Source organism: Acanthochromis polyacanthus, chromosome 12, assembly GCF_021347895.1.
Source record: "Acanthochromis polyacanthus isolate Apoly-LR-REF ecotype Palm Island chromosome 12, KAUST_Apoly_ChrSc, whole genome shotgun sequence".
Classification (NCBI taxonomy): Eukaryota; Metazoa; Chordata; class Actinopteri; family Pomacentridae; genus Acanthochromis; species Acanthochromis polyacanthus.
The window spans coordinates 37,337,796-37,360,849 of NC_067124.1; the positions used below are offsets into that span (position 1 = coordinate 37,337,796).

The 23,054-nt window shown below is 40.4% G+C and overlaps 1 protein-coding gene across 2 annotated transcripts; it reads left to right on the forward strand.

Moving 5' to 3' along the window:
• The first annotated feature begins 1,190 nt into the window (after positions 1-1,190).
• On the forward strand, positions 1,191-20,465 carry flad1 (flavin adenine dinucleotide synthetase 1). Of its 2 annotated transcripts, XM_051956320.1 has the most exons (12): positions 1,269-1,352; positions 2,764-2,820; positions 4,376-4,466; positions 6,324-6,492; positions 6,877-7,254; positions 11,849-11,962; positions 12,209-12,476; positions 14,584-14,731; positions 15,002-15,100; positions 16,337-16,526; positions 20,004-20,077; positions 20,149-20,465. In XM_051956320.1, the coding sequence occupies exons 3-12, from the start codon at positions 4,459-4,461 to the stop codon at positions 20,282-20,284; spliced, it is 1,584 nt and encodes a 527-aa protein (XP_051812280.1). In that variant the 5' UTR covers positions 1,269-1,352; positions 2,764-2,820; positions 4,376-4,458; the 3' UTR covers positions 20,285-20,465. The 2 variants fall into 2 exon arrangements, with proteins under 2 accessions (XP_022060497.1, XP_051812280.1); XM_022204805.2 differs by lacking the exon at positions 2,764-2,820 and having other exon boundaries at positions 1,191-1,352.
• Positions 20,466-23,054: the final 2,589 nt, after the last annotated feature.

The window sequence follows — 23,054 nt, forward strand, 5'->3', positions numbered from 1 at the left end:
ACACTCTAACAGCAGATTACACTGCAGTAAGTACTTTTTTTCTGCAACAAAACAACCACAAAAGAGGTTGAACAGGGCCAGTAGAAGGTTTTTGTGGCCCTAAAATGACCTGCAAGTTCCTGCAGTTGAAAATGACTTAACATGTAGTGTATTTTACAATTTACATCTTTTATTTGTGCATAAACGCATTCTACATCACCTGAAAAATCAATTAATTTTTGTGACATTACTACTGGTTTCAGATGAGTCACTTGTGCCTTCTTGGTTGTGCAGAGGGACATCTATTTTTTTTTTCTTTTTACAGAATCCTGATATTGCAAACGGGTTACTTTTGGTGAATTTGTACATAAAAGATGTAGAATAAAATGGCTTTGATTACACTTTATGATTTTCAGGTCAGATTTGACACGTTTTACTGACAGAACCGGATGTCACAGATCATTTCACAGAGAATATGATGTTTTTTTAATGGTTTGTGGCTGACAAATTGTGTCATTTTGTGTATTTCTGTAAATAGAGCAAACCCTTCAAACATGCTGGTGGGTTTGGAGGTTGAGGGGGCTAAAGAAGCGGTGCATTTTATTTCCAATATAACACTGTGAGTACTGAACAAATCTTCTTGTACTTTGGTCAATATTTAATCATTTTACTGAAAAACAGTGGACTGGCTTTTCTGTATCGACAAAAATATGTGCCACTAGAAAATAAACATGAATTTTCCATTCAAATAATGTGATTCAGATGTATTTTTTAAGATAAGTACTCAGATTGAGCAATGCAACTTTAAATGTAGGCCACTCAAATCCAGTCTCCAGTGGGCCTCACTTCTAGTTATGCTAACATGCTCCACCAACAGGCCAAGACAGTAATAATATACAGATCAGACAGGACAGAGTAGAAATACACGGTTGTACTCGTTTCTTGCAATCGAGTCCTCCAACCAGCAGGGGCACACGTGTTACAATCACTTAGTTTCTGAGGTAGACGAAGAAGAAGTGTTTCCGCCCATCTGCTAGCATGCTGCTAACAGATTCTTATCGGAATAGCGATATTGGAAAACGGCAACAAGTCGTCAGTACTTCAATTTGAGCTGATATTTCTTATATTTACATTCCAACACATTTCATTCCACTGTGACTGAGTTAATTCTGCGACGACCGGAGAAAGCTTCTATTTACTTCCGCGTACTTCAAGTTGCCGACCGTTAGAGCCCACCTCCGCGAACGTGATGGGTTGCCGCTTGTCACGTGGAGACGCGTCCCCCTCTGTGATTGGACGGTTAACGACATGCCTTGAACGTTGCTGTAGCCACAAATGGTAGGATACGTAACGAGGACATTTGCGGCTCCAGAGTAAGTTTCTTCTGTTTTTTATGAGTTTGATCATCGAATTATGAATAGAATATATTGTGTTTTTAATCTTAGTTTGTGGCAGGCGAAGGAAATCGGCAGAAAATGATAAAATACAGGGATGTTTGTCAGTGCGTTTCTTGTTTGTTGCCCCTCAGTGGGTCAAGTAACCTAGCAAGGAGTCTTGTCACAGTTAGCTTACATTTGTAATGAATGTGTTATACACTGGAACTGCTGATCAGTTTTTGTCCCACATAGTGTTATGAAGGTGAATTAGTGGCATGACTTTAATTTAGTACCGTTTCTGTGTTGCGCAATGAGAATGGACAGGTGCAAAGTAGCATGCTGCTCTAACTTTAACTCCTAGCCAAAAATATGCTCCTAATTTGAAAGTTAATACACAATATAGAGCTCTAAATGTCACTGAAGGGTAGGTTAAACATTGTATAATACCTGCCAGGGCTCCAAACTTATTTAATTAGCCCTGCAGGCTGCTGAATATCTGTCTCTGCATCCCCTTATTATGCACTGATATAGGGATCTAAAGTGACTTGAGATTTGCAAAATATTTTAATCTAATAATATATTAGGTTTGTCACATCACTCCTGTAAACTGGGCACAGGTTAAACCCTTCACTTGCTGAATATCTGCTTTGTACAATTTACAGATGTTCCCTAAATGCCTCACCTGGAGGCTGCAATATAGAAGTTACCTGGGCAGGTGTGCACAGAGAAGCCTCTAGTCTCCATCAGTTACTGCAATGCAGCAGTTTAGATCAAATATTAAGTTTCAGATTTACTTCGCTTTGGAGTAAGTTATTTACTCTATGGGGTTATGGGATGCATTTTTAATGTAAATATCACAGTTGATTATGTATATTTACATCTTAGATGTACTCTTGCTTGAGCTGTAGCTTTAACTTAGCATTTGCTGTAGTTTTGCTTAAACGTTAGCTGTAACTAAACTTTGGCTTTAGCTGTGGCTTAGGTTTAGCTCTGACTTTCTTAACTTTAGCTGTACTTTAGCTTTAACTGTGACTGTAGCTGTAACTTAGGTTTAGCTCTGACTGTATCTTAGCTTAAGCTTTAGCTGCACTTTAGCTTTAACTGTGACTTTAGCTGTAACTTAGCTTTAGCTCTGACTATATCTTCGTTTTAGCTTTACTTTACGTTTAGCTGTGACTATGTCTTAGCTTAAGCTTTAGCTGTACTTTAGCTGTAACTGTGACTTTAGCAGTAACTTAGCTTTCGCTATGACTATATCTTAGCTTTAGCTGTACTTTAGCTTAAGCTTTTGCTGCAACTTGTGATCACGATGAATATTTATTTAGCTTTGTGGCCCCTAGGACTGCATTAGTAGTTATTTTTCCTTCTGGTTTGCTTCTTTCCTCTGTTTGTTTCATAAAACAATCAGCTGTGGACATTTCTTCTCTGGAACAAAAACACAGCTGAATAAATTGTCATTTGTCCGGTAAGTAGAGCCTGACTGAGCCAACTAAGAAGACAAAATCCTGCATTCAATTACTATGACTAACGCAGTGCCTACCTGCATCAGAACAGTGAATTAATCATCATGCAGCCTCGTTAAATATTAACTCACATTATTAAACCTAAACTCTACTGGCACCTGCTCGTTAAAACCTTTGATCCCCTTTTTTTTGCCCACATCCTCAGTCACTTACATAATTCGACAATTTTTCTTCACCGTTTTCAAGTTCTCATGCCACCAAGTTTATCCTAATATCACCTAACATTGGAATGGCTTCTCAATATTGGAACAAATTGACACTGGAATATTTTGTTTTTCTGTGATACATTTGTTACGATATGCAAAAGAAAAAGGACAGAATTTCCCACCAGATGATTTGAATAATTCTATTTTGAGATAAATAACCATTCTAGAATTACTAGGATGATATTGTAGTGGAGCACATATACCAAAATAAAATAGTAAAAGCGGTTTTGAACCTTTCTCGTATGATGTAACACTGGCAAAAGCAGCTGAAATCAACGTTTGCTCGGGATGACAGCCAGATCTGGCTTTGCGCTCGTCTTACAGAATATTTCGGTGCCGATTTTTAAATGGCCAAACAAATCTGCAATTCTTGCCAACACATGAGGCAACACAACAAGACACTGGTGACAGAGAGCCTCTTTCTGCTTAACATTGTTTTTACTGCAGCAGAAATATTTCCAATACAGCTGATGTTTGTTTCTGCAACCACATCCTCCTTTTCAGTGCACATGTGGAGCCTGCACACCAATGAACCCTCAGTCTTTCAAATAGATGGATAGATTGGTCATGGAAAATGAGAATTGCGTGGATTTTCTTTTTGTATCGAGCAGCAAAACAAGCTGTAGCATCATGTGTTTGAGTTAATTTTTCATATTTCACATCACATTATCAATACTGAGACAATGTATCGGGCAGCCGTAATTATTTGTCAGTTCTGCTGCACAGTAAACATTCATCTGTCTGGATTTAAGCCTCCTCTTGTCTCCTCTTTAACACTTCGATGTCACTCGCAGCTGACCATAATACAGAGAGCTCCCATGCACTCAGGCTGTGAAAAAGTCGCGGTTTTGTCTGTTATTCTGCCGCATGTTTGTCAGTAATTTGCTTCTGCTTCAAATACTGAAGGAGACAAGTCATTAATCCAATAAACTTTAAAAAAAAACGGTGATATTTTAAGTTTATTACATCTAAAATACTTAAAATATCACCTGGTGTTAGCTTGGCTGTCCAGCATGAAGGTGTGTCCGTGTCAGTGTGGTCCAACCATGCGCAGCCGAAAGTGCAGTTAACGGACTAATTAAATAGAAATAAAGCTCAACCCTCAGAGCGCAGTATTTTAAATGCGGCTCATTTCTCATTTCATCTCCAAGCCCTATCTGGAGACTTATACAAAGCAATAACTGATGAGAAATCATTATTAGGTGATGCACGCGTGTTCTGTGCAGCCGAAACACGCGAGCTCTTCACGGTTTCCTCTCTACTCTCCTCTTTCATGTGTCTCTCTTCCCAGATACTCCCTGCTAGGCGGCGAGTGATGCAGGAGAAGAGAGCCTGAGACGTGTTGAGACATTTCGGGATGCTCCGTGTGGATTCATGTTGATGTAAGAATCATTTACTGCCCTCACAGGAACACGGTGTCGTAAAAGCAACAAAAATAATACAGAGGTAGCAATGAGATGTGCATATTAACACTTCATTATGCAGAGATTTTATTGTCCTTGGATGCTATGCTGAAAACATCCTGTGACTAGAGAGATGTTTTGACTTTATTCTGTAGTAAAAAGGCTTTTGTTGACTCTCCACCTTTTGCAAAACTAACCGAGTTCATCTCACTGAGGGCTTTTAAATCCAAACTGCGACTTCTTGAGGCCGACTCCACGACGTGCACGTGTTTTTCAGAATTTGCTTTTAATTTAATCCCTTTTTATTAGTTTTTTTGCAATTGTTTTAATGGCCTTTTAACTGTGGACTGTTTTAAATCTCTATGGGATTTCTCCTTGTTATATGAAAGTTAATGATGCTTGTGGGGCAGTCCAGAACTGGAGGACATTTGGGCCTCAAAATGTTTGAAAAATAAAACTTCTCTTTTGCAGTTTACTGCTCCATATGCATTAATAATAGGTTTGATTGGCTCAGCTCACACATCAATGGTAGCATTTTTATTCCATGTTTTCTGTGTTGTTGCTAACCCTACTCTAATCCATGCTAATGTGATCTTTTCCTCAGCAGTAGAAGCTAGATATTTAGCTAGCTGTTACTGCTGACCAAGAGGACAAACTGACTGATGGAAAACAGTCCAAAGAATGAGTCTGATCCTGATGATATGAGGTAGAGTGAGACATTCAATCAAGACTGACAATGTGAGGAAAATATGGAAAACAGAAGCGAGGACACAGCTTTGCTCTATCCATTCTTTAGGACAACTGTTTGATGATGTTAATTCCAGCGTTTCCTGTGATTCGCTGTTTTCTTCTTCTACCAGCTACAAAGGTTATGCTAACGGGGTTGTTGTGGGACACACGTTCCAAGCACGATAATTATTATTTAAAATATTATGCTGATTCTCAGAAATGTTCCCACAATTACAAGAGACATCAATGAAAAAAATAATCCCAACAAAAGGAGATTAAAATTTCTTTTTAACTGTTTTATTTGAGATTTAATTTGGCCATCGGATGGTGGGACAGGAGAAAAATGGCATTTTAGGGGGAACTCCAGACTTATTTGGTATTTTAAAAAATATTTTCAAACATTCTTTTCTCCTGTTTTTTTTAGATTTGCTCTCAGGACAAGAACTTTTACACAACAGCTGCATGTTTTAGTATTTCGTACATTGATTATTTGAAATTTGATTGCTTCTGTTACATTTTAATTTAACGTGTGCTTATTTTTAAGTCTGTGGAAAAAGCAAAACCGGGACTAAAAGTAGAGACAACTCAAAGACTAATAATTCATAAAAAAAACAGTCGAATTTCTTTATTAATTCTACAGAAACTGAAAGAAAAGATGTGTTTCTACGTGTTATAGATATTTCCCTACATAAATTTGTTTCTTACTTGTCTCCCATCTGCTCAGTGTAAACACAGCCTGCAGTTCAACCGAGTAATTTAGAATTTCTGTCACATGACCGTTAGCCACAGCTGAGTCACTGAAGGCTTTTCGGTTGCACTAAGGGGTGCAAAATTTTTTGTTTTTTGCAGAATCCGTTTAGTTTAAGCCATGTAGTTTTGACGAATTTTTAAATGAGGCATGTCAAATAATAGGATTTTGATGCAATATCAAGATTTTAGACATAGATTCAGTAAATATGTCGTTTTTACAGTTTCTGGTGCTTTTTAATTATGCAATTTTGATGATTATGTTCTTTGTTTTGTAGATTACACCCCTTTCAAGCCTGCCCGTGGGTTTTGGAGGTTCAGCGGGTTAATTAAAAATGAGTTTTTTTCTCTGTCTTCCAGCTTTTCTCTTCCCAATCTGAGTAGAGCAGTGGTTCGTGTCAGGACACTGGCGGCTCAACTCAGCAAAGCAGCCATGTCCACCAACCACCAGAGCTCCAGTTTATCCCCCGCAGGCAACGGGGACGCTCCCACCGCCGCCATTCTCATCATTGGAGACGAGATACTCAAGGTGATTTGGCGCTGATGGACATTTGTGTGACTTTTGTGATTGACAGCACCTCGCTGAGAGTCCTTGAAAGTTTGCGGAGTGGAGAAACATATCTAATAAATATACGGGCTTGAATGTGTTTGATTTTATTAACATATCATCAGTATGACTCTCTGGACCTCGGAAGACGCTGTGATGGTTGCTTGACACACCAGCAGTTCTTGGTTTTAAAAAAAGACGCCATTATTTCTTGGCGTGTCATGATCATGATTTAAACATGAACTCTTCGATTCTGTCCAATGCCGAGTTTCGCCCTCAAAATATGCTCAGTCCTTGAGTTCCATGAAGCGGGCCCTTCTTTAGAGCGCCTGGGTGTGATGGGAGCTAACCGAGCGTCTCTTTCAGGGCCACACACGGGACACCAACAGCGCCTTCCTGACCCGAGCTCTGAGGAAGCTGGGAGTGTCGGTGCAGCGGATAACGGTCATCCCAGACGTACAGGAAACCATCGCCAAGGAGGTGGCGCTGCTCTCTCCTCGGTACACTCACCTCTTCACCTCTGGAGGGATAGGCCCCACCCACGACGACGTCACCTTCGAGGCCATCGCCATGGCGTTCCAGGAGGAGCTCTATCCCCATCCGGCGCTCTCCCGGCTGGTGGAAGAGTTCTTCGGGGTGGTGGACAAAGACAGCCCCGCCATGAAGCTGGCGACGGTGCCTCGATCGGCCAAACTCAACTACGGAACCGACCCTCAGACCGGACAGCAGATGCGCTACCCAGTAGTGAGTAAACGGAGGATGGAGGAGACCAGCTCAGCTTTTGTTACGCTGTTTTTTTAGGGGAAAAATATATAAAGACTATTCAACATTACAAAAGCAACTTTGCACAAAAGATTCAATGTAACAATGATTCTTAAAAGAGCATTTTCTGTTTCAGTAACAGAAGTATTGCCCAAATATTGACTTAGCTGGCAAAAATGAATACTGCTTCAGGAGGTTATCCCTCAAATTGTGATTTCATCGGTATCCCAGATTCTTCCTCGTCTGAACCACAGAAAACCTACTCAGAAGATAGTCTTAGACCCTGTGAGCATTTACAACCCCATCTTCATTCCAAATCTGGACCATATACAGCACTTCAAATGACAGACGAGACTCAAAACATCAGGGCTCAGTGTCACCTGTCAGCTTTGCACATTCTAATATGGATCATTTTCTGGTTATTTTCCCCGTCTCGAGTTAAAAAAAATTCAGTCTGTATGACTGTTGTTTCACAAAATATCTCTGTACACACAACAACACAAAAACAACTGCATACACCAACATAAACTGGACTTTAAACTGGTAAACGGATGCTATGGAAGAACTTCTATTGGGTACAGCGGATGTAGTGTTCTGCTGAAATACCCAAATAAAAAACCCTCCAAGATTTACAATTAGTACCAAAAACTGTAGCTCAGTGAATCTTTTTGAACTCCAAACCCCACCAGCGGGTTTTTAAAAGTTATATTATCTTTAATAACACCCCAAATTACACAGTTTATCAGCTTAAAAACTGTAAAAGGAGCCAGAACTTCTGCTAGACTTTTGGTTTTTGTTGGGAATTTTAACCAAGTCGAAGCTTAAACATTATTGGAACACCGAATATTTGGTGAAAATCACTTTATTGTAGGTGTCTGCTGAAAACAATAAAGAAATTGTGGAGAAAACATAAAATTTCTGCACTTCCTGTTGCAAAAGAGGAGCTGTTAGTGACTCGGCTGCAACTGACAGTCACATGGCAGAAATTCACTTTTTTTTTTAAAGATATTTTTCTGGGCCACTTTTGGCTTTATTTGACAGGTTAGTGAAGAGGCAGACAGGAAAGTAGGGAGAAGAATGGGGGGTAAGATCTGCGGCAAAAGGCCGTGAGCTGGAATCGAACCCGGGCCGCTTTGTCAGGGAGCACAGCCCCTGCTCATGGGTCACCACTCAACCTGCTGAGCTACCTGGGCACCGGGATTCAGCAACTTTTTGACCGAAGCTGCAAATTTGAAGATAAATACAGTAGGGCTGGACCCGAATAGCCTGAATATCCGAATATCCATTCGCGACAGCGGTATCCGGATATTAATTTTGGTATCCGAATATTCACCCCGCCTCCGCGCCATTGTGACGTTACCGGGTGGAACGAATATTCGGCGTTACTGCCTTCCCTCCGCCATCGGCCCACATCGGCTCATATCGACTCATCCCGTCGTGTGATCACATAAACATATACACATATGTCTATGTGATCACCCTTCCTCCCTCCAGACGAAAATAGGAATATTCGGAGCTAGTCTCTTCCCTTCGCCTTCGGCCCACTTTGGCTCATCTCGCCATGTTCGGCTCATCTCGGCTCATCCATTCGTGTTTGTTACCACCCGAATGGCCGGGTGGCTGCCGACTCTGACGTCACGTCTCCCCCACCTTCCCGTCGGACGTTTCGGGGCGGAACGAATATTCGGATATTCCTCTTTAATAGGGCCCGAATATCCAGAGACCAGAAACCCCTATTCGGGCCAGCCCTAAAATACAGGAGTTAAGTACTGCAACAAATGAAAAATATAATTAGTAAATTATCTATAATATCAAATATAGGGGGTCTTTGGTTTACGACATCCTCGACCTATGGCGTTTCGTTGTTACATGGAACTTGTTGGCGAGCGGAGTGGACGAATACGTCGTCTCGCAGCGCTGTAAGACGGCTTTGTTTACATTCGCCGGTTATACACTATGTTGGATTGTGCAACATTCGCAAACTATTTGCCCTTCATTATGACTCCCAAGTAGATTAGGTGGTAAAAACAGTGCAACATATTCTGTTATCTTCTTGCAAAATGACTCATACATGCAAGTCATTCATGGTCATGACTTTTCCGAAGAACTGATCGATATCGTGATGCGCGTAACGGCTTTGTTTACGTTTTCACTGGAGTTCTGATATACAGCAAAACTTACATTTGCGTTCCATTCAAACAGCCCAAAGTCAGTTGAGGATTCCCTGCACTGAGTTTTTTTTTTCTTCCAGTATTTGTGACACCTGTGAACATTTTGATTCCATTTTTTTTTCATTTTTTTCAGCACAAATAATTAAAGAAATTCAACTTTTTTCTTATTTTCAGATTTCTGTCATTGTGTGTCGGACTGCACAGAACACATTTCTGAGTTCTTTTTCATGGTTATTCTGTTTCTACAGAGCTGTAGGACTTTATATTGCAGAGAAAAAAGAAGCAGCCATAAAATGTCTGGAGTTCAGAGAGTTTGACGGTGTTAGCCTAAAGGCATTATGTTTAATTTGTCTGATTCACATAAAATGAATATACTGACCTTTAGTGGACTTGTATGTATGGTTTCTAAAAGAATAAAAATTTAAAAAAAAAAACTGTGGACATGGCAGGACCTGAAAAACATCAGCCAATCAACGCGCTCGGACCGAGGCGTTTGGTTTGCTCCCTTTCCTGTCAATCAAAAATCTTCCGGCTCAGGCCTAGTTACGTAGATTACGTACGCCTTGGACTTACGTGTTTTCTGTATGTGTTGCTTTGGTATAGCTTCGTAGTTAGCTGGAGACTTGTTTTGCTCATCTTTTTTTACATAATGGCAGATAAAGATCCAGGGGGACCCAGCTGTAAAAGGAAGTCATTTTTTGAGGTCAGAGAAAATAAAAGACGACTGGATCGCCAGAATACAAAAACAAAAGTGATTATTGGCGAGTCATTTGGGCGATGGCGTCAGCTCAAGCAACAAATGGACCTAAAGACAGATGCCTTGGTTGCTAAATTCCTTCTGGATATTGTATTATACTGCGGCTGTAGGCAACTTCACGAGTCCTACGATAGTTTCTGGAGGGGGGCGTTTCTTCGTAAATGTTAAGAGGGGGGAGGTCAGAGGGGAGGTGAGGGAGAGGTTGTATGTGAGCATGCTACGTTCAAAGTCGTAGGAAATTAAATCTCCTCTAATGCCTTTAATGTAACATGACCGCTGCAGAGAATCCTTGCACTTAAGACCGTCATAGGGATCAAAATATTAAAGGAATTGTCTCTTACTGGTAATCAGACGTCCTGGTTGTCTGGTTTGATGATAAATTATCTTTTAAAACACATATCAAAATTGCGTCTTTTTCTAGAAGTAGTCAGTGCTTTTATTTCAGCAGCAGACTGTGGATTTTTCGGGCAACATTTTAATCGGCGTTTGGAAAACTCAGATGTAATTTACACGCATGCTGCTGCCCTTTATCGCAGCGCTCTCAGACTTATTACGAGCACATGAAGCCGTTACTTTCACTACATGTCAGCGGACTTTTATCTGACTTCCAGGATGATCACATAATATTCGGTCTGTTCTGTTCTTTTCTGGGGTTATTTTAGACGACAGGCTGCAATTTCACCGACGAACCAGATGCCGCGGGAGTGAAGAACAACTCCTCACAATGGGCAGAATCATTTAATTGAACGCTTTGCAGACGCGAGGTGTGAAAAGCATTCACACCTTTAAGTCTCGCTCTGCTGAAATCATTACATATTGACACGGTGTGCGGCGCGGTTAACACGTCTGCTGCTCTCTGAACGCGTTTCAAGTCGAGATGCACAATAGATCGTGTTCCTGTACGGAGCTTAAAATGAGTCATTAATGGAGCAACGTTTATTCTGCTGCTGGCTCGAGTTAAACGCAGAAGATTCTCATCCCTGTCTGGTAAATACGAAGCTCCAGACAGAAACCATCATCCTGTCAGCAACTCCAAAGCTCATTACTTAGCACAAAGGCAGCGACTAAGCACTGTCGATTAATCTGTTGATTAATTGATTACTTGTATGATCTATAAAACGTCAGAAAACGGTGAAAAGTATCGACGAAATCCCAAAACGACATCGTCAAATGTCCAGTCTTTGTCTACAACCGAAAGATTTTCAGTTTACCAGAAAATATTCACAAGAGAAGCTGGAATCAGAAGATTTTTATTTCCATTTTTCTGTGAAATGTGCTTAACCAGATAATCAGCGGTAATGGGTAATTAATTTAATAATTTAAAGCTGTAATAAATGCATAATTTTCACTTTAATGCTTTAAAAATGACCGTAGCTGATTAATCAGTGATCAAAGTAAGTGGCAATTAATTTAATGTTTGACGAGTGATCAGCTCTAATTGATAGATCTTCTTTAAGGTTGTGGTTTTTGAAGGGATTTCTGGAGACGTTCTGGTGGAGATAAAGTCAGATTACAGTAAAAACTAAAAAAAAAAAAACCTGCACCAGCAGACTTCAAAATAGTAAGTTAACAGAATGTAAGTTTACAGGCGCGCTGATAAATGACATATTGATTCTTACTGCATTATTTCTTCACCTGCTTCTTCCAGGTCAGCGTACGCAACGTTTTTGTCTTTCCTGGGATCCCGTCTTTGATGGAAAAGGCCTTCAACGGGCTGGAGCACCTCTTTGCTGGCTCAGGGACCACGTTTCACACTCGCGAGGTAACAACAACCAGCCTTTTTGGAAGTCTGCATTTCCGAGTCCGTACTTTCAAGTTCGTCTTCGGTGTTGAGAAACGTCCAGCGCAGTTTGAGTATTGTTGTGTGCGCCGTGGAAAACAGGCCAACGTTTGAACAATATTTCAGCTAGTTAGTTCCACGTAGATGACCCTTTTCCTCAGTCATGCCTCTGCTAGCCCCACACTTTGAGAAACGCTGCCTTTGACGAACCGAGCCTTCTTTCTCCAGGTGTTCGTGGACGCAGACGAGGCAGAAATTGCCCCCGTGCTGACCAAACTGCAGGCTTCTTGGGGCCGCAAGGTGGCTCTGGGTTCCTACCCCGACTGGCTGAGCAACTACCACCGAGTCCGGCTGGTTCTGGACTCGGACAGCCAGGAGGAGGTGGACAAAGCCCGAGCTCAGCTGCTGGAGGATCTGCCCAAAGGAAGCGTGGTGCCTTTAGTGACCGACCCGGTGTCCATCGCCACGGCTGAGGTTTACACGCTGGCCAACAGCGGTAAGAGAGAGACAGAGTGTGTCCAGATGCAAAAAAATCTGCATGCTTTCAAGTGTGAAAGGCACATTGTTTGTTAAAGAAATGACACCATGTAACATAAAACTGTAAAAACAGAAAGAGTCATCAGATTTTCAACTTTCCGGCTGTTTTTCTTCCGAGCGGTTTTGGAGAAAATGAGCCAAATTTAAGCCTGAAGTCATCATATTTTTCATATGCATCATTAAAAAAAAAAAATCCCCACAGTTTCCAGCAGACTCCCGCACACCTTCCAACTGCAGAAATAGATTTATTGTTTCGGTTTCCAAGTTAGACAGCGTGTGGGAGTCTGCTGGAAACTTTCGGTTGCACAGCTTTCCTTTCCTGTTGAAAAAATTCGCCAAAATCTGTGAAAAAAGGCACAAAAATTCCGTGCAGCCGAGCAACCAGGACTGACTTGACTGCGATCAGCAGCGATGTGACAAAAATTCAGGCACTTTTTGGCCGAACTGTTTTCTTAGAAATCACCCAAATTACACCATGTGTTTAAAAAAAAAAAGAACCAGAGAAAGTCAGAAGGTTGTCAAGTTTCCGACAGTACTTGAACTAGTCATTAGACCCTCCAGAAAAACGCGGGCAAAAATCGTTGATTATGTGAATAAATATGCAGGTTTTTATGCCATTTTATGCGGGGAAATTGCGGAAAGTTGCAAAGTATGCGAATAGTTGTGAAATATGCAAAAAGATACGAAATATGTAAGAACTGGGGAAAAAGGTGATTCTTCCTACATCCTGTTACTAGGCTACCACTGAATGAAAAAGAGCCATATAAAGATAAACAGACAAACTGCATGCAAGACACATCACCGTAAGTGCCGCCAATGTTTCATTTATTATCAGCTTTAGCATGACTTAAACATTCCTCAATCACAAATTTCTCAGAAATAAAACATTCTTTCTGCTTAGTTATACCCTGTGGTAGAGCAAACTACCTCCAACACGGTTGATTTTCTTCGGTGCTCCAGAACGATGTTGCACGGGGTGCAAAAAAGTTTCCCCCACTTTCGTGCAGTAAATCTGGGTACTGTTTTGCCCGGTCTCTGGCTGAAATATTCGTAGGTAAATGTGATCTTTGAGCATTCGCCGTTCTTGTTTTTCGTCTCTGAGCGCCGCGCTCCGCATCAGCTCTTGCTTCTAGTGTGTGTGTGAATGCGTGAACTGATGACGTCAGGCCGGGCGTCACATAAAAACTCACAACTCCATTTATATCGGTTATAGTTTTCTCATTTTATGCGGAAATTGTGAAATCAAGCGGGACCCGCATATTTCTCTTTTTTCGTGGAAATGTGAGATTCTTGTGGGGATTATGCGGCCTTTTGGAAAATAATTGACCCCTGCATAATCAGCGGCATTTTGGTGATTAATGCGGGAATTCATGCGATCGCATAATCGCGTTTTTCTGGAGGGTCTAAGTCATGTGGTGTTTGCTGTCCTATCAGGAAAATTAAACAAGTCTTAGCTTTAATTTGTCATATTTCATTATATTGTTCTTATTTCTACATGTTGCACTGGATTGCATAAGAAACTAAAAATTCTGAGCTCCTTTGCACATCAGTGGCTTTGCTGTGACAAAAATTCAGAAACAGTTCGGCTGAACTGCAGGCAGTGTTTACGTAGAGCTGAGAGGAGACGAGTGTAGAAGCAAATTCAAGAAAATGAGAGCAAAATATGAAATCTTTGAGCTGCATGGTGAAACATCCTGATGTATAGGGTAGAGTGAAAAGAATGAATGAACCCACAATGAGTAAAAAATGTGACTGGAGCTAAAGAAACACAGAAACTTCGTGTTCGGAGTGTTAAACTGTGCCGTCTTAATATAAAGTGACTATTGCAGAGAACTCTTGCACTTAACGCAGTCGTTGGGACCAATATAGGAAGCGGAAAATATAAAAGTAATTATAGCTGTAAAATCCACTTTGGATTATAAAAGTGAATATAACTGGTGTGACAATAAACGGAGAGAAGAACGGAGCATCAATAACTCCGATATGAGAAAGTACGTGCAGATATTTTTCAGCTGAATTAGACGTAGGAATGAGGGATGTTTGACGATGCGGATTTCTTCCCACAGGCACGACGTTGGGGGAGAAAGTCTCGTCTGCGCTGAAAACAATCGAGTCTGCGCTGGATCAGTATTCCACAGAGCAGGTCTGCGTCGGCTTCAACGGGGGCAAAGACTGCACGGCTCTGCTGCACCTCTACTACGCCGCTCTGAAACGGTAACGGCAGGAGACGGGGCTTGGATTCAGATGAAATAAATCCCGATTCTGTGACGTGTCTCCCAGTGAAGTAATGAGCTGGAGATCAGCAGCTGGACTGAGGAGAATCTCAGACAGGGCCGGCTAGCTTTTGGACTTCTCCTGACCCGTCCTGTACAGATTGTTGAGCTGATGAGACGGAGAACGAACATTTATCTCGTCTTTTTCTGTGCCTCGGTTTCTGTCCTTCTCTCATTTCCCCTTTCCTCCCTCTTCTCTCGCCCCTCTCAGACGTTATCCAGACAGTAAAGACAAGCTGAAAGCTCTGTACATTCGTATCGTCTCTCCTTTCCCCGAAATGGAGAGATTCCTGCAGGACACAATAAAGAGGTGAGACTCAAATCTGTCCGAATCCACAATCCAGGCAATTTCTGAGTGTTTTTCTGAGTTGCTTCTGTCACATTTTTACTCACTGTAGGCTTGTTTTTTTTTACTGCAATATGAAGTCCTGCACCTTTATTGAAACAGAAAAAACACGAAGAAGGAAAGAGAACCCAGAAATCTCTTCTGTCCCCAAGGATGTTTTCAGTTTCTTTGCTTTTATTGACTCATTCTAGTCAGCGCAAAACTGGTGACATCATCAGTAGAAAGATGTTTCACCGTGCCGAATGGATCTCCAACAACTGTTCACTGTTTCTGAGCCATGCTGCATTTATTTTATTTATCCAGTAGCTTTGGTTTTCAGTCTGAAACAGTCCAAAACTAAAAAATATAAACTATAAACAAATACTATAAATGATTAGTTCAAGGACTGTCAGAAAGGTGAAAAATCCAGTGAATCTGTTTTTACAGTTTCATCCTGGGATGCATTGTGTAATTTGAATGATTTTAATGTTTTTTTTTAATGCAAAATTTGGAGTTTAGAGGTTTTTTTTTTTGCAGTGTGAGAAAATCTATTATTTTTTTTATTTTTTTAGAAAAACACGAAACTAAAGTGGGATTTGTTAATTATTTATTTTACAAAAACTTAAAAAAAAATGCAATCCACTTCCACAAAAAGGGCTGAAAAGTGTGACCAATAGTGGAAAAAATAATGGTAAATCTACATGCTGTGCTCTGTGTGAACATGGCCTGCAGTTCAGCCAAAAACTGAGAATTTTTGTCGTGCAGCTGTTGACAGCAGCCGAGTCGTTCAGGGCTTCACACTTGGAACATAGAGAGCATAATATTGTGTTTTTTACAGATTCTTTTTAATGCAAACGATTCACTTTTGGTAAATTTTAAACAAACAAAATGTGATTTTGATGAAATTTCACGATTTTAGGCTTAGATTTGATCACGCTTGCACAGATGTGTAGTTCAAGGACCGTCAGAAAGTTGAAAATCTGATGATTCTTACAGTTTCTGTCTGATAAATGCTGCCAATTTAGCTTCTTTTTTTTTAAATACAACATGCATTTTCAAAAGTGGTGGCAGGTGTTGAAATTGAGAGGCTTAAGAAACGAGTTTTTTTTTTTTTTGCAGATTTCTGATCTATATTGAGCATCTCCTCACTGAGTGGTCGTGTATTAAATGTCTTCATCCCCTCCTCGTTGCCACGTCGTCGCTCATTATTTGTCCCTCCAGGTACGACTTGGAGCTGTTCTCGGTGGAGGGCAGCATTCGGCAGGCGCTGAACGACGTGCAGGAGAGGAGGCCGGAGCTGAAAGCTGTTCTGATGGGAACCAGGAGGAGTGACCCCTACTCTCTCACTCTCACCCCCATGTGTCCCACCGACCCCGGCTGGCCGGACTACATGAGAGTCAACCCGCTGCTGGTGAGTCCGACGCTCACATACGGCAGTTTTATGTTGCAGCGGTTATAAAAGTAGACCTTGTTTTGGTGGAGAAAATACATCCACGCTTTAATTTCCATCCAGGGATTCCTTGCTTTCTCTAAACTAGCTTGTGAAAAGACATTTTTTGACAGAGTTACGTCTCCTGAGAACAGACAAATGTGTCCTCCCACAGAGGCCTGCAGTAGTGCTGGTCCATCAGACTTCTGAACTCAAACATTGACACACACAGAGTCACTTTTAATGGCTCCAATGCTGTTCACCTGCAGCTTCCTGCCCATATTTATTCATTTTATTGGATTTTATTTGACTTTATTTACATTCTGCACTGCATTGTGTATTTCTTGCCTCCTTCGCATATATTATAATTCTTAATATAGTCTTGTTTTATTTGTACATTTTATTTTATTATTATTATTGTTGTTTTTTATTTAGCTTCTTATCAATGTAATTCAGTGGCAGCTATTTATATTTTCATCATGCCCCTTGTACGGTGATTTAGTTTGTCGTTTTTGTCATTTTGTGTCTCATTTTTGCAGTATTTTGTCTTGTTTTTTGTATTTTTTTGTCTGACTTGTGGTTTGTGTCATCTTTTTTTGTTTTGTTTCTCATTTTTGTCATTTTGTGTCTCATTTTTGCAGTATTTTGTCTTGTTTTTTCTATTTTTTTGTCTGACTTGTGGTTTGTGTCATCTTTTTTGTTGTTTTGTTTCTCATTTTTGTCATTTTGTGTCTCATTTTTGCAGTATTTTGTCTTGTTTTTTTGTATTTTTTTGTCTGACTTGTGGTTCGTCTCATCTTTTTGTCATTTTGTGTCTCATTTTTGCAGTATTTTGTCTTGTTTTTTCTATTTTTTTGTCTGACTTGTGGTTCGTCTCATCTTTGTTGTTTTGTGTCTCATTTTTGCAGTATTTTGTCTTGTTTTTTCTATTTTGTTGTCTGACTTGTGGTTCGTCTCATCTTTTTGTCGTTTTGTTTCTCTTTTTTGGTCATTTTGTGTTTCCTTTTCATCTCGCTTGTGTTTTTATCATCGTGTGTTTTGCTTTATTCGTTGTTTTGTGTGCCGGTTTTGTCATTTTGTATCCGTTTTTGTCTCTCTTCTGTCGTTTGTTTATTTTTTTGCCGCTTTGTAACTTTTTGGTCAAATTATTTTGTTTTGTTTCGTGTCATTTGTCTCATTTTGTTTCTCGGTTTTCTCCTTTTGTGTCTCATTTTTGCAGTATTTTGTCTGTTTTTGTTGTTTTTTTCTCTTTTTGTCTGACTTTTGTCATTTTGATCTTACAGTAAAATATTGTGTTGTTCAGTTTTAGACACCTGAGACTAAATGCTTTGTGCCTTTGTAGATAAACTGTAAATTGTAATGCGTACATGATAAACTGAGGCAGAACGTTGTTGAAATTCTGCTTATTTTTCTTCAGAAATCACAGCTTATTCATAATATTTTGTAAAAAGATAAACACTTTCAGAATGAACTTTTTTGCACTAAAGCAAAGGAATGATGAGGAGCTGTGGTTATTTATAGGTTGTTATGCTGCGATTTAACCGGTCCGGCCCACTTGAGATCAGATCAGACTGAATGTTTCCCCTGAACTTCCTTAGAGCTGTGGATTTCACCTGACACCACTGTCCGGCCCTCTTTTCACATCCCTTTCCCTCTCTGTGTGTGTAAAAATAGAGATGAAATGGCAAAAAAAATCAGCTTAACAATGAGTTCTTTGAGGTAAAATGTCCCAAACACACATTAAATCTTGGTACCAGCTCAGTGTTTACCTCCCCAGGTTGTTTTTTTTGGGCTGTTTTATGCCTTTGTTTCACAGAGACACTGACCGGAATCAGGAAATAATGCAGCAAATGGTCCCCGGCTGACAATCAAAGCGCTGACCCGCCGCTCGGAGCTCCTCCACCTCGACAGCTCGGCAGTCGGGTCGCCCTCCGCTTCTTGTTTTAGAGCACCTGCAGAGATTCATTACAGCAGAAAAAAAACACAAGCAGTCCCTCCCTGTTCCTGTGTATATATCGCTGCAGGAGAAACTGCTTTTTCACCGGTAATAGAAATCCGTTTCCACCGCTCCAGCCGGCCAAGTTTCCCTTGTTACGCTTAATGTTATTTGTCATGTTGACTAAAGTTTCCGAATTCAGATGTGTAGGCTGGAATTCCAACACCTGCGTGGGTGAATGCAGCCCCGTAGCGGCGGCTCGTTTGTAAAGCTTTAAATGACAATATGTTGTGGAGAACTTTGTGCAGTGTTTGGGGTAATGCTGCCCGTGCAGTATAATTCTGTCTAATGTGCTTCAGCAGCTACAGCCACAGCGAATATTTAACGTGGAAAACGTCACAGAGTGGAAGTTATTGCAGGGGTTTGTGCTGAGTCGCTGGTGTACAGGCTTTTTATTACAGCTTTTGTAGGCAGGAATCTCATGTTTTTACTCTTTCATCTGGTTAATCTGAGGATTTGTTTTATTAATGCGTTTAGAGATGACGGTTGCAGCACGTATAGAGGAAGAACATTCAGCAGTTCACCTCGATTCAGGACGACTTCTGTCGCCCTTCATCACGTAAGAGGAATCCACAGTGGATGATTTAGACTTTATTGATGGAAAACCACTGTTTTCCCGTAATCTGACAGCATCTGAACATGTCTCCCTGTTTAATTGTTTGTAAAAGTCGCAATTTCGGCACAAATTTTAACTACATACAGTCGCATTAATGAGTTTTTTTTCCACATTTCAGCACCAATAACGTTCCAAAAATAAAAAAAAAAATCACAAAACACCCTTCTTGTGAACTTTTTCTACAATTTCACATCTATAAGAAACTAAAATGTTCGTGAAAATACAACTTTAATGCCACAAAGACGGCGACCAACAGGTCGAATTAATGAGACTTACTAATAATTCATGTAATCCAGGTTTTGACAAACAGTGGATGAAGTTTAGTTTAAGGCTTCCAGCTGTTTAGGAGCGTTTCCTCTGAGTTTATTAAACAGCTGCAGCACATGATGGAGAAAGTTGACTTCATTCATTATTATTTAATTGTAAATGGTCCCCAAAGTCGAGACTGAATGGATCAGGACTGAGTTTGTTGCTTCCAGCTGTTTAGGAGTGTTTCCTCTGAGTTTATTAAATACCCGCAGCATCACAGAGAGAATAAACTTTATTAATTACGTACAATTCTAAATTTTCCCTGGCATGGAGACAGGATGGATCAGGATCTATCATCAGGTCACACTGTGGACTTTTCTTCACCTCAGAGTCAGTTTATCAGCTGCAGATAAGTTATTTTACGGCGGATGAAGGTTTTGACGCCTTTATTCCTGCATTATTCTGTATTATCCATCACTGGAACATTAAAGCGGCTTTTGTTCTCTGAATGCTGTCATTTTAAACAGGCTACTGAAGCAGAAATGTTCTGTTTTCATGTCCAAAGTTTCAAACCAGTTTCATTTCCTGTTCTCTACAGGACTGGACCTATCATGACATCTGGTCCTTCCTGAGGACTTTATACGTTCCCTACTGCATTCTCTATGATAAAGGGTAAGAACGTGTTCATAGTTTCTGTACAAACAGCGGAACTCGTGGCCTGATATTTCCCCGTTGACCTGCAGGTACACGTCTCTGGGCAGCATGGACAACACCTGTCGGAACGCTGCCCTCCAGATGGTGGACACGAGGGGAGTGACGAGATACAAGCCGGCCTACCAGCTGGAGAACGAAGAGGAAGAACGAAACTCCCGTGACTGATTACCGACGGAGACGCTTGATGAGATTTCTAAGCGCTTACATTAACTCAGAGAAGGACGTTTTTTTCACGTAAAGACTGAGCATGTCTGACTGCACGGACGGTTTCTACGTATGTTACTGTGTTTTAAATGTGAGCCTACAGTCGTGGCTCTGTGTGTTTAATAAAGCATCACTGTGTTAATCTGTTTCAGGTGTCATGTTAAGACTCCTAGGCTTCTTTTTACTTGAATCGGGGTTGAACAGCCTCGTTAATCTTTGTTTGTCTGTCATTCCGACATGTAGAACTACATAAGAACTCATACAGTATAATAAGCTTCTTTAATGTGACTTTCAGTTGATTCAAACTCTGCAACGTTTTGCTGAAGTTCTGTTTTTTTTAGGTGTCAGAGCTCATAAGATAATTACAATTTCAATGGCACAAGATGAATCGTCTTTGCTCTGCTCAGGACACCTGAGACTTCACGCCGTGTCCATCCAGACTTTAGTTTCTGTCTTTTGACTGCAGGTTCTGGGTCAGACTTACATTGTTCAGCAGTTTGTTTCTTCAAAGTAGGTTTCATCCCTGCAGTCTTTAGAAGTCTGGCCTGTACAAGTTTCAGCTAAACCCTCAGATGAACCGGAATCACACCACAGCTGCAACCAGTGACTTCTGCACTTGTTTGGTCTAGAAAATGTAACAGCAACAAAAAAGATGAAACACGTGCATCATTGTTTCCCAAAAACTAAGATTTTTCTGTCAGAAATTTAAATATTAATGATAAATTCATAGAATTGTAAGTTATGTCTGAGGTCCCTGACTTCCAAATTAAATAGCAAAGAGCAGTATTGTCTGTGTGTGCTGAACATTTAAGTCAGAGCAGCATCCAAACTAACAAGTAAAGTTAGTGTAAGCTTCTACTGTTCAAAATAATGACATACGATGGGAGCTTAATGTGTATTTTTACAATTATTCCTTCTTTTTACAATTTGTAACTGCAGAATCTCACCGTTTACTGCATTTAAATCAGCATGAAATATTTTACAGATATTTGAAAGGAAAAAAGTACATTGATGATTAAAACCTTTTTATTGTTTTGTTAAAATTACATAAGACATCCAGTAAAATCGCAGGAAAAAAATACATAAAAGAAATAACCTGCTAAAGCCATAAAAAATTTCCACAAAATGTTTATTTTTTACAAATATTTTATTCTTTCTGTGAAATCCCACCGTTTCACTGCATTTGAATCAGCTCAAATATTATTTTACAGATATTTTGACCGTTTTTCAAGTTTTTAGCATCATGATATTTCACTGTTTTTAATGTATTTTCCTCTGCATCCCTGTTAATGGGTGTTATTTAGGTAGAAATACATATTTCCCCCTTCTTGTGTATGTGGGGTGGCCAGATTTGGTTCCATTAGTTGTATTTCTGAATCCAACTACAACAATCCTCCAGAACCTCAGCCTCCATCAGGATGTTTTATCGGTTTCTGTGACATGTTCAGTGTCCAGCTCAGAGAATCAGACTCCAGAGCTTCACATTAATCCCTGCGGCTGTAGTTCCGCTCCGGAGCCTCACGGGGACGTTGTTCTCACGTTTTCTATCTTGTTCCGTTCCGTGATTACAATAAATTACCGTGTGTGTTTCCAGACGTGATTGGATCCAGGCCCATCGATCCGCTCTGCCTCTGCCGCCTGCAGATTAGTGAAGGCGGCGCGGCGCGGATCGATACCGGCCGATCTAATAAAGCGGGTCGCTTACGAGGCCACCGCGGGGCTGCACACACTGTTACACCGGCAATTACCGGGCCGAGGCCGCCCCCCGGTTCATCTGTCCGGGGGCCGCCTGCTTTATTAATAATAACAATAATAAAAGAGGCTTCATCACCTCAGCGCAGATGTAATGGAGAGGCTTGTGCTGCAGTAAACACACCGGGACATGGTCTGCAATCTGATTTATGTGCAGGAAAATCACGGTTTATTCTCTCTGCTGCATATCTGAATGCTCCGTGAGTTCAGAATGGCGGCATTTATGACTTTTAATTAAGTTCAATCTGTGTTTAGTGAAACTTTCTGGCTTCTAAACGTCCCTAAGTGCCTTCAGTGTTCTTCTAAAGTGTTTGTGGTGATGCATTCATGTGCAAAATGCTGCTTTTAGATGAATACCTTCCTAAAAATGTACATTTATTCAACAAGTGTATTTTACCTCAGTTTGACTAACTACTGCTGCATTTCAGAGGGAGATCATGTGCTTTTTAGTCAACTACATTTGTCTGATTGCTTCATTTGCTTTCCATTTTTAGATTTACTTAATAGTAGCCATGAAAAAATTCAAAAAATTAGTTAAAATAGAAGTTTTTCTTGCTTTTTTGACTTCTGAACTCTCATTTTAGATGTCTCCTGTGATTTCATTAATGTCCTAACTGGTAAAATGACCCCAAAATTCACATTAAAGCAAATAATAAATTATATTTGCAACTTTCTGGCTTCTAAATGTCCCAAAGTGCCTCCAATGTTCTTCTATTGTGTTTGTGGTGATGCATTCACGTGCAATATAGCTTTTAGATGAATATCTTCCTAAAAATGTGCATTCATTCAACAAGAAGTGTATTTTACCTCAGTTTGATGAACTCCTGCTGCATTTCAGAGGGAGATAATGGGCTTTTTGTCAACTACAGCTTTATTTGCTTTCCATTTTTAGATTTTACTTGAAGGTGGCCTTTAAAAACTTAGAAAATTAGTCAGAACGGAACAGTTTTTTCTGCCTTTTTGACTTCTGAACTCTCAT

What these genes read in the sequence shown, in the direction of transcription:
- flad1 (XM_022204805.2), top strand. An exon ending in CCACGTTTCACACTCGCGAG is followed by an intron (nt 11,963 to 12,208) that starts GTAACAACAACC and finishes TTCTTTCTCCAG; the next exon opens with GTGTTCGTGGACGCAGACGA. An exon ending in TGCATTCTCTATGATAAAGG is followed by an intron (nt 20,078 to 20,148) that starts GTAAGAACGTGT and finishes GTTGACCTGCAG; the next exon opens with GTACACGTCTCTGGGCAGCA.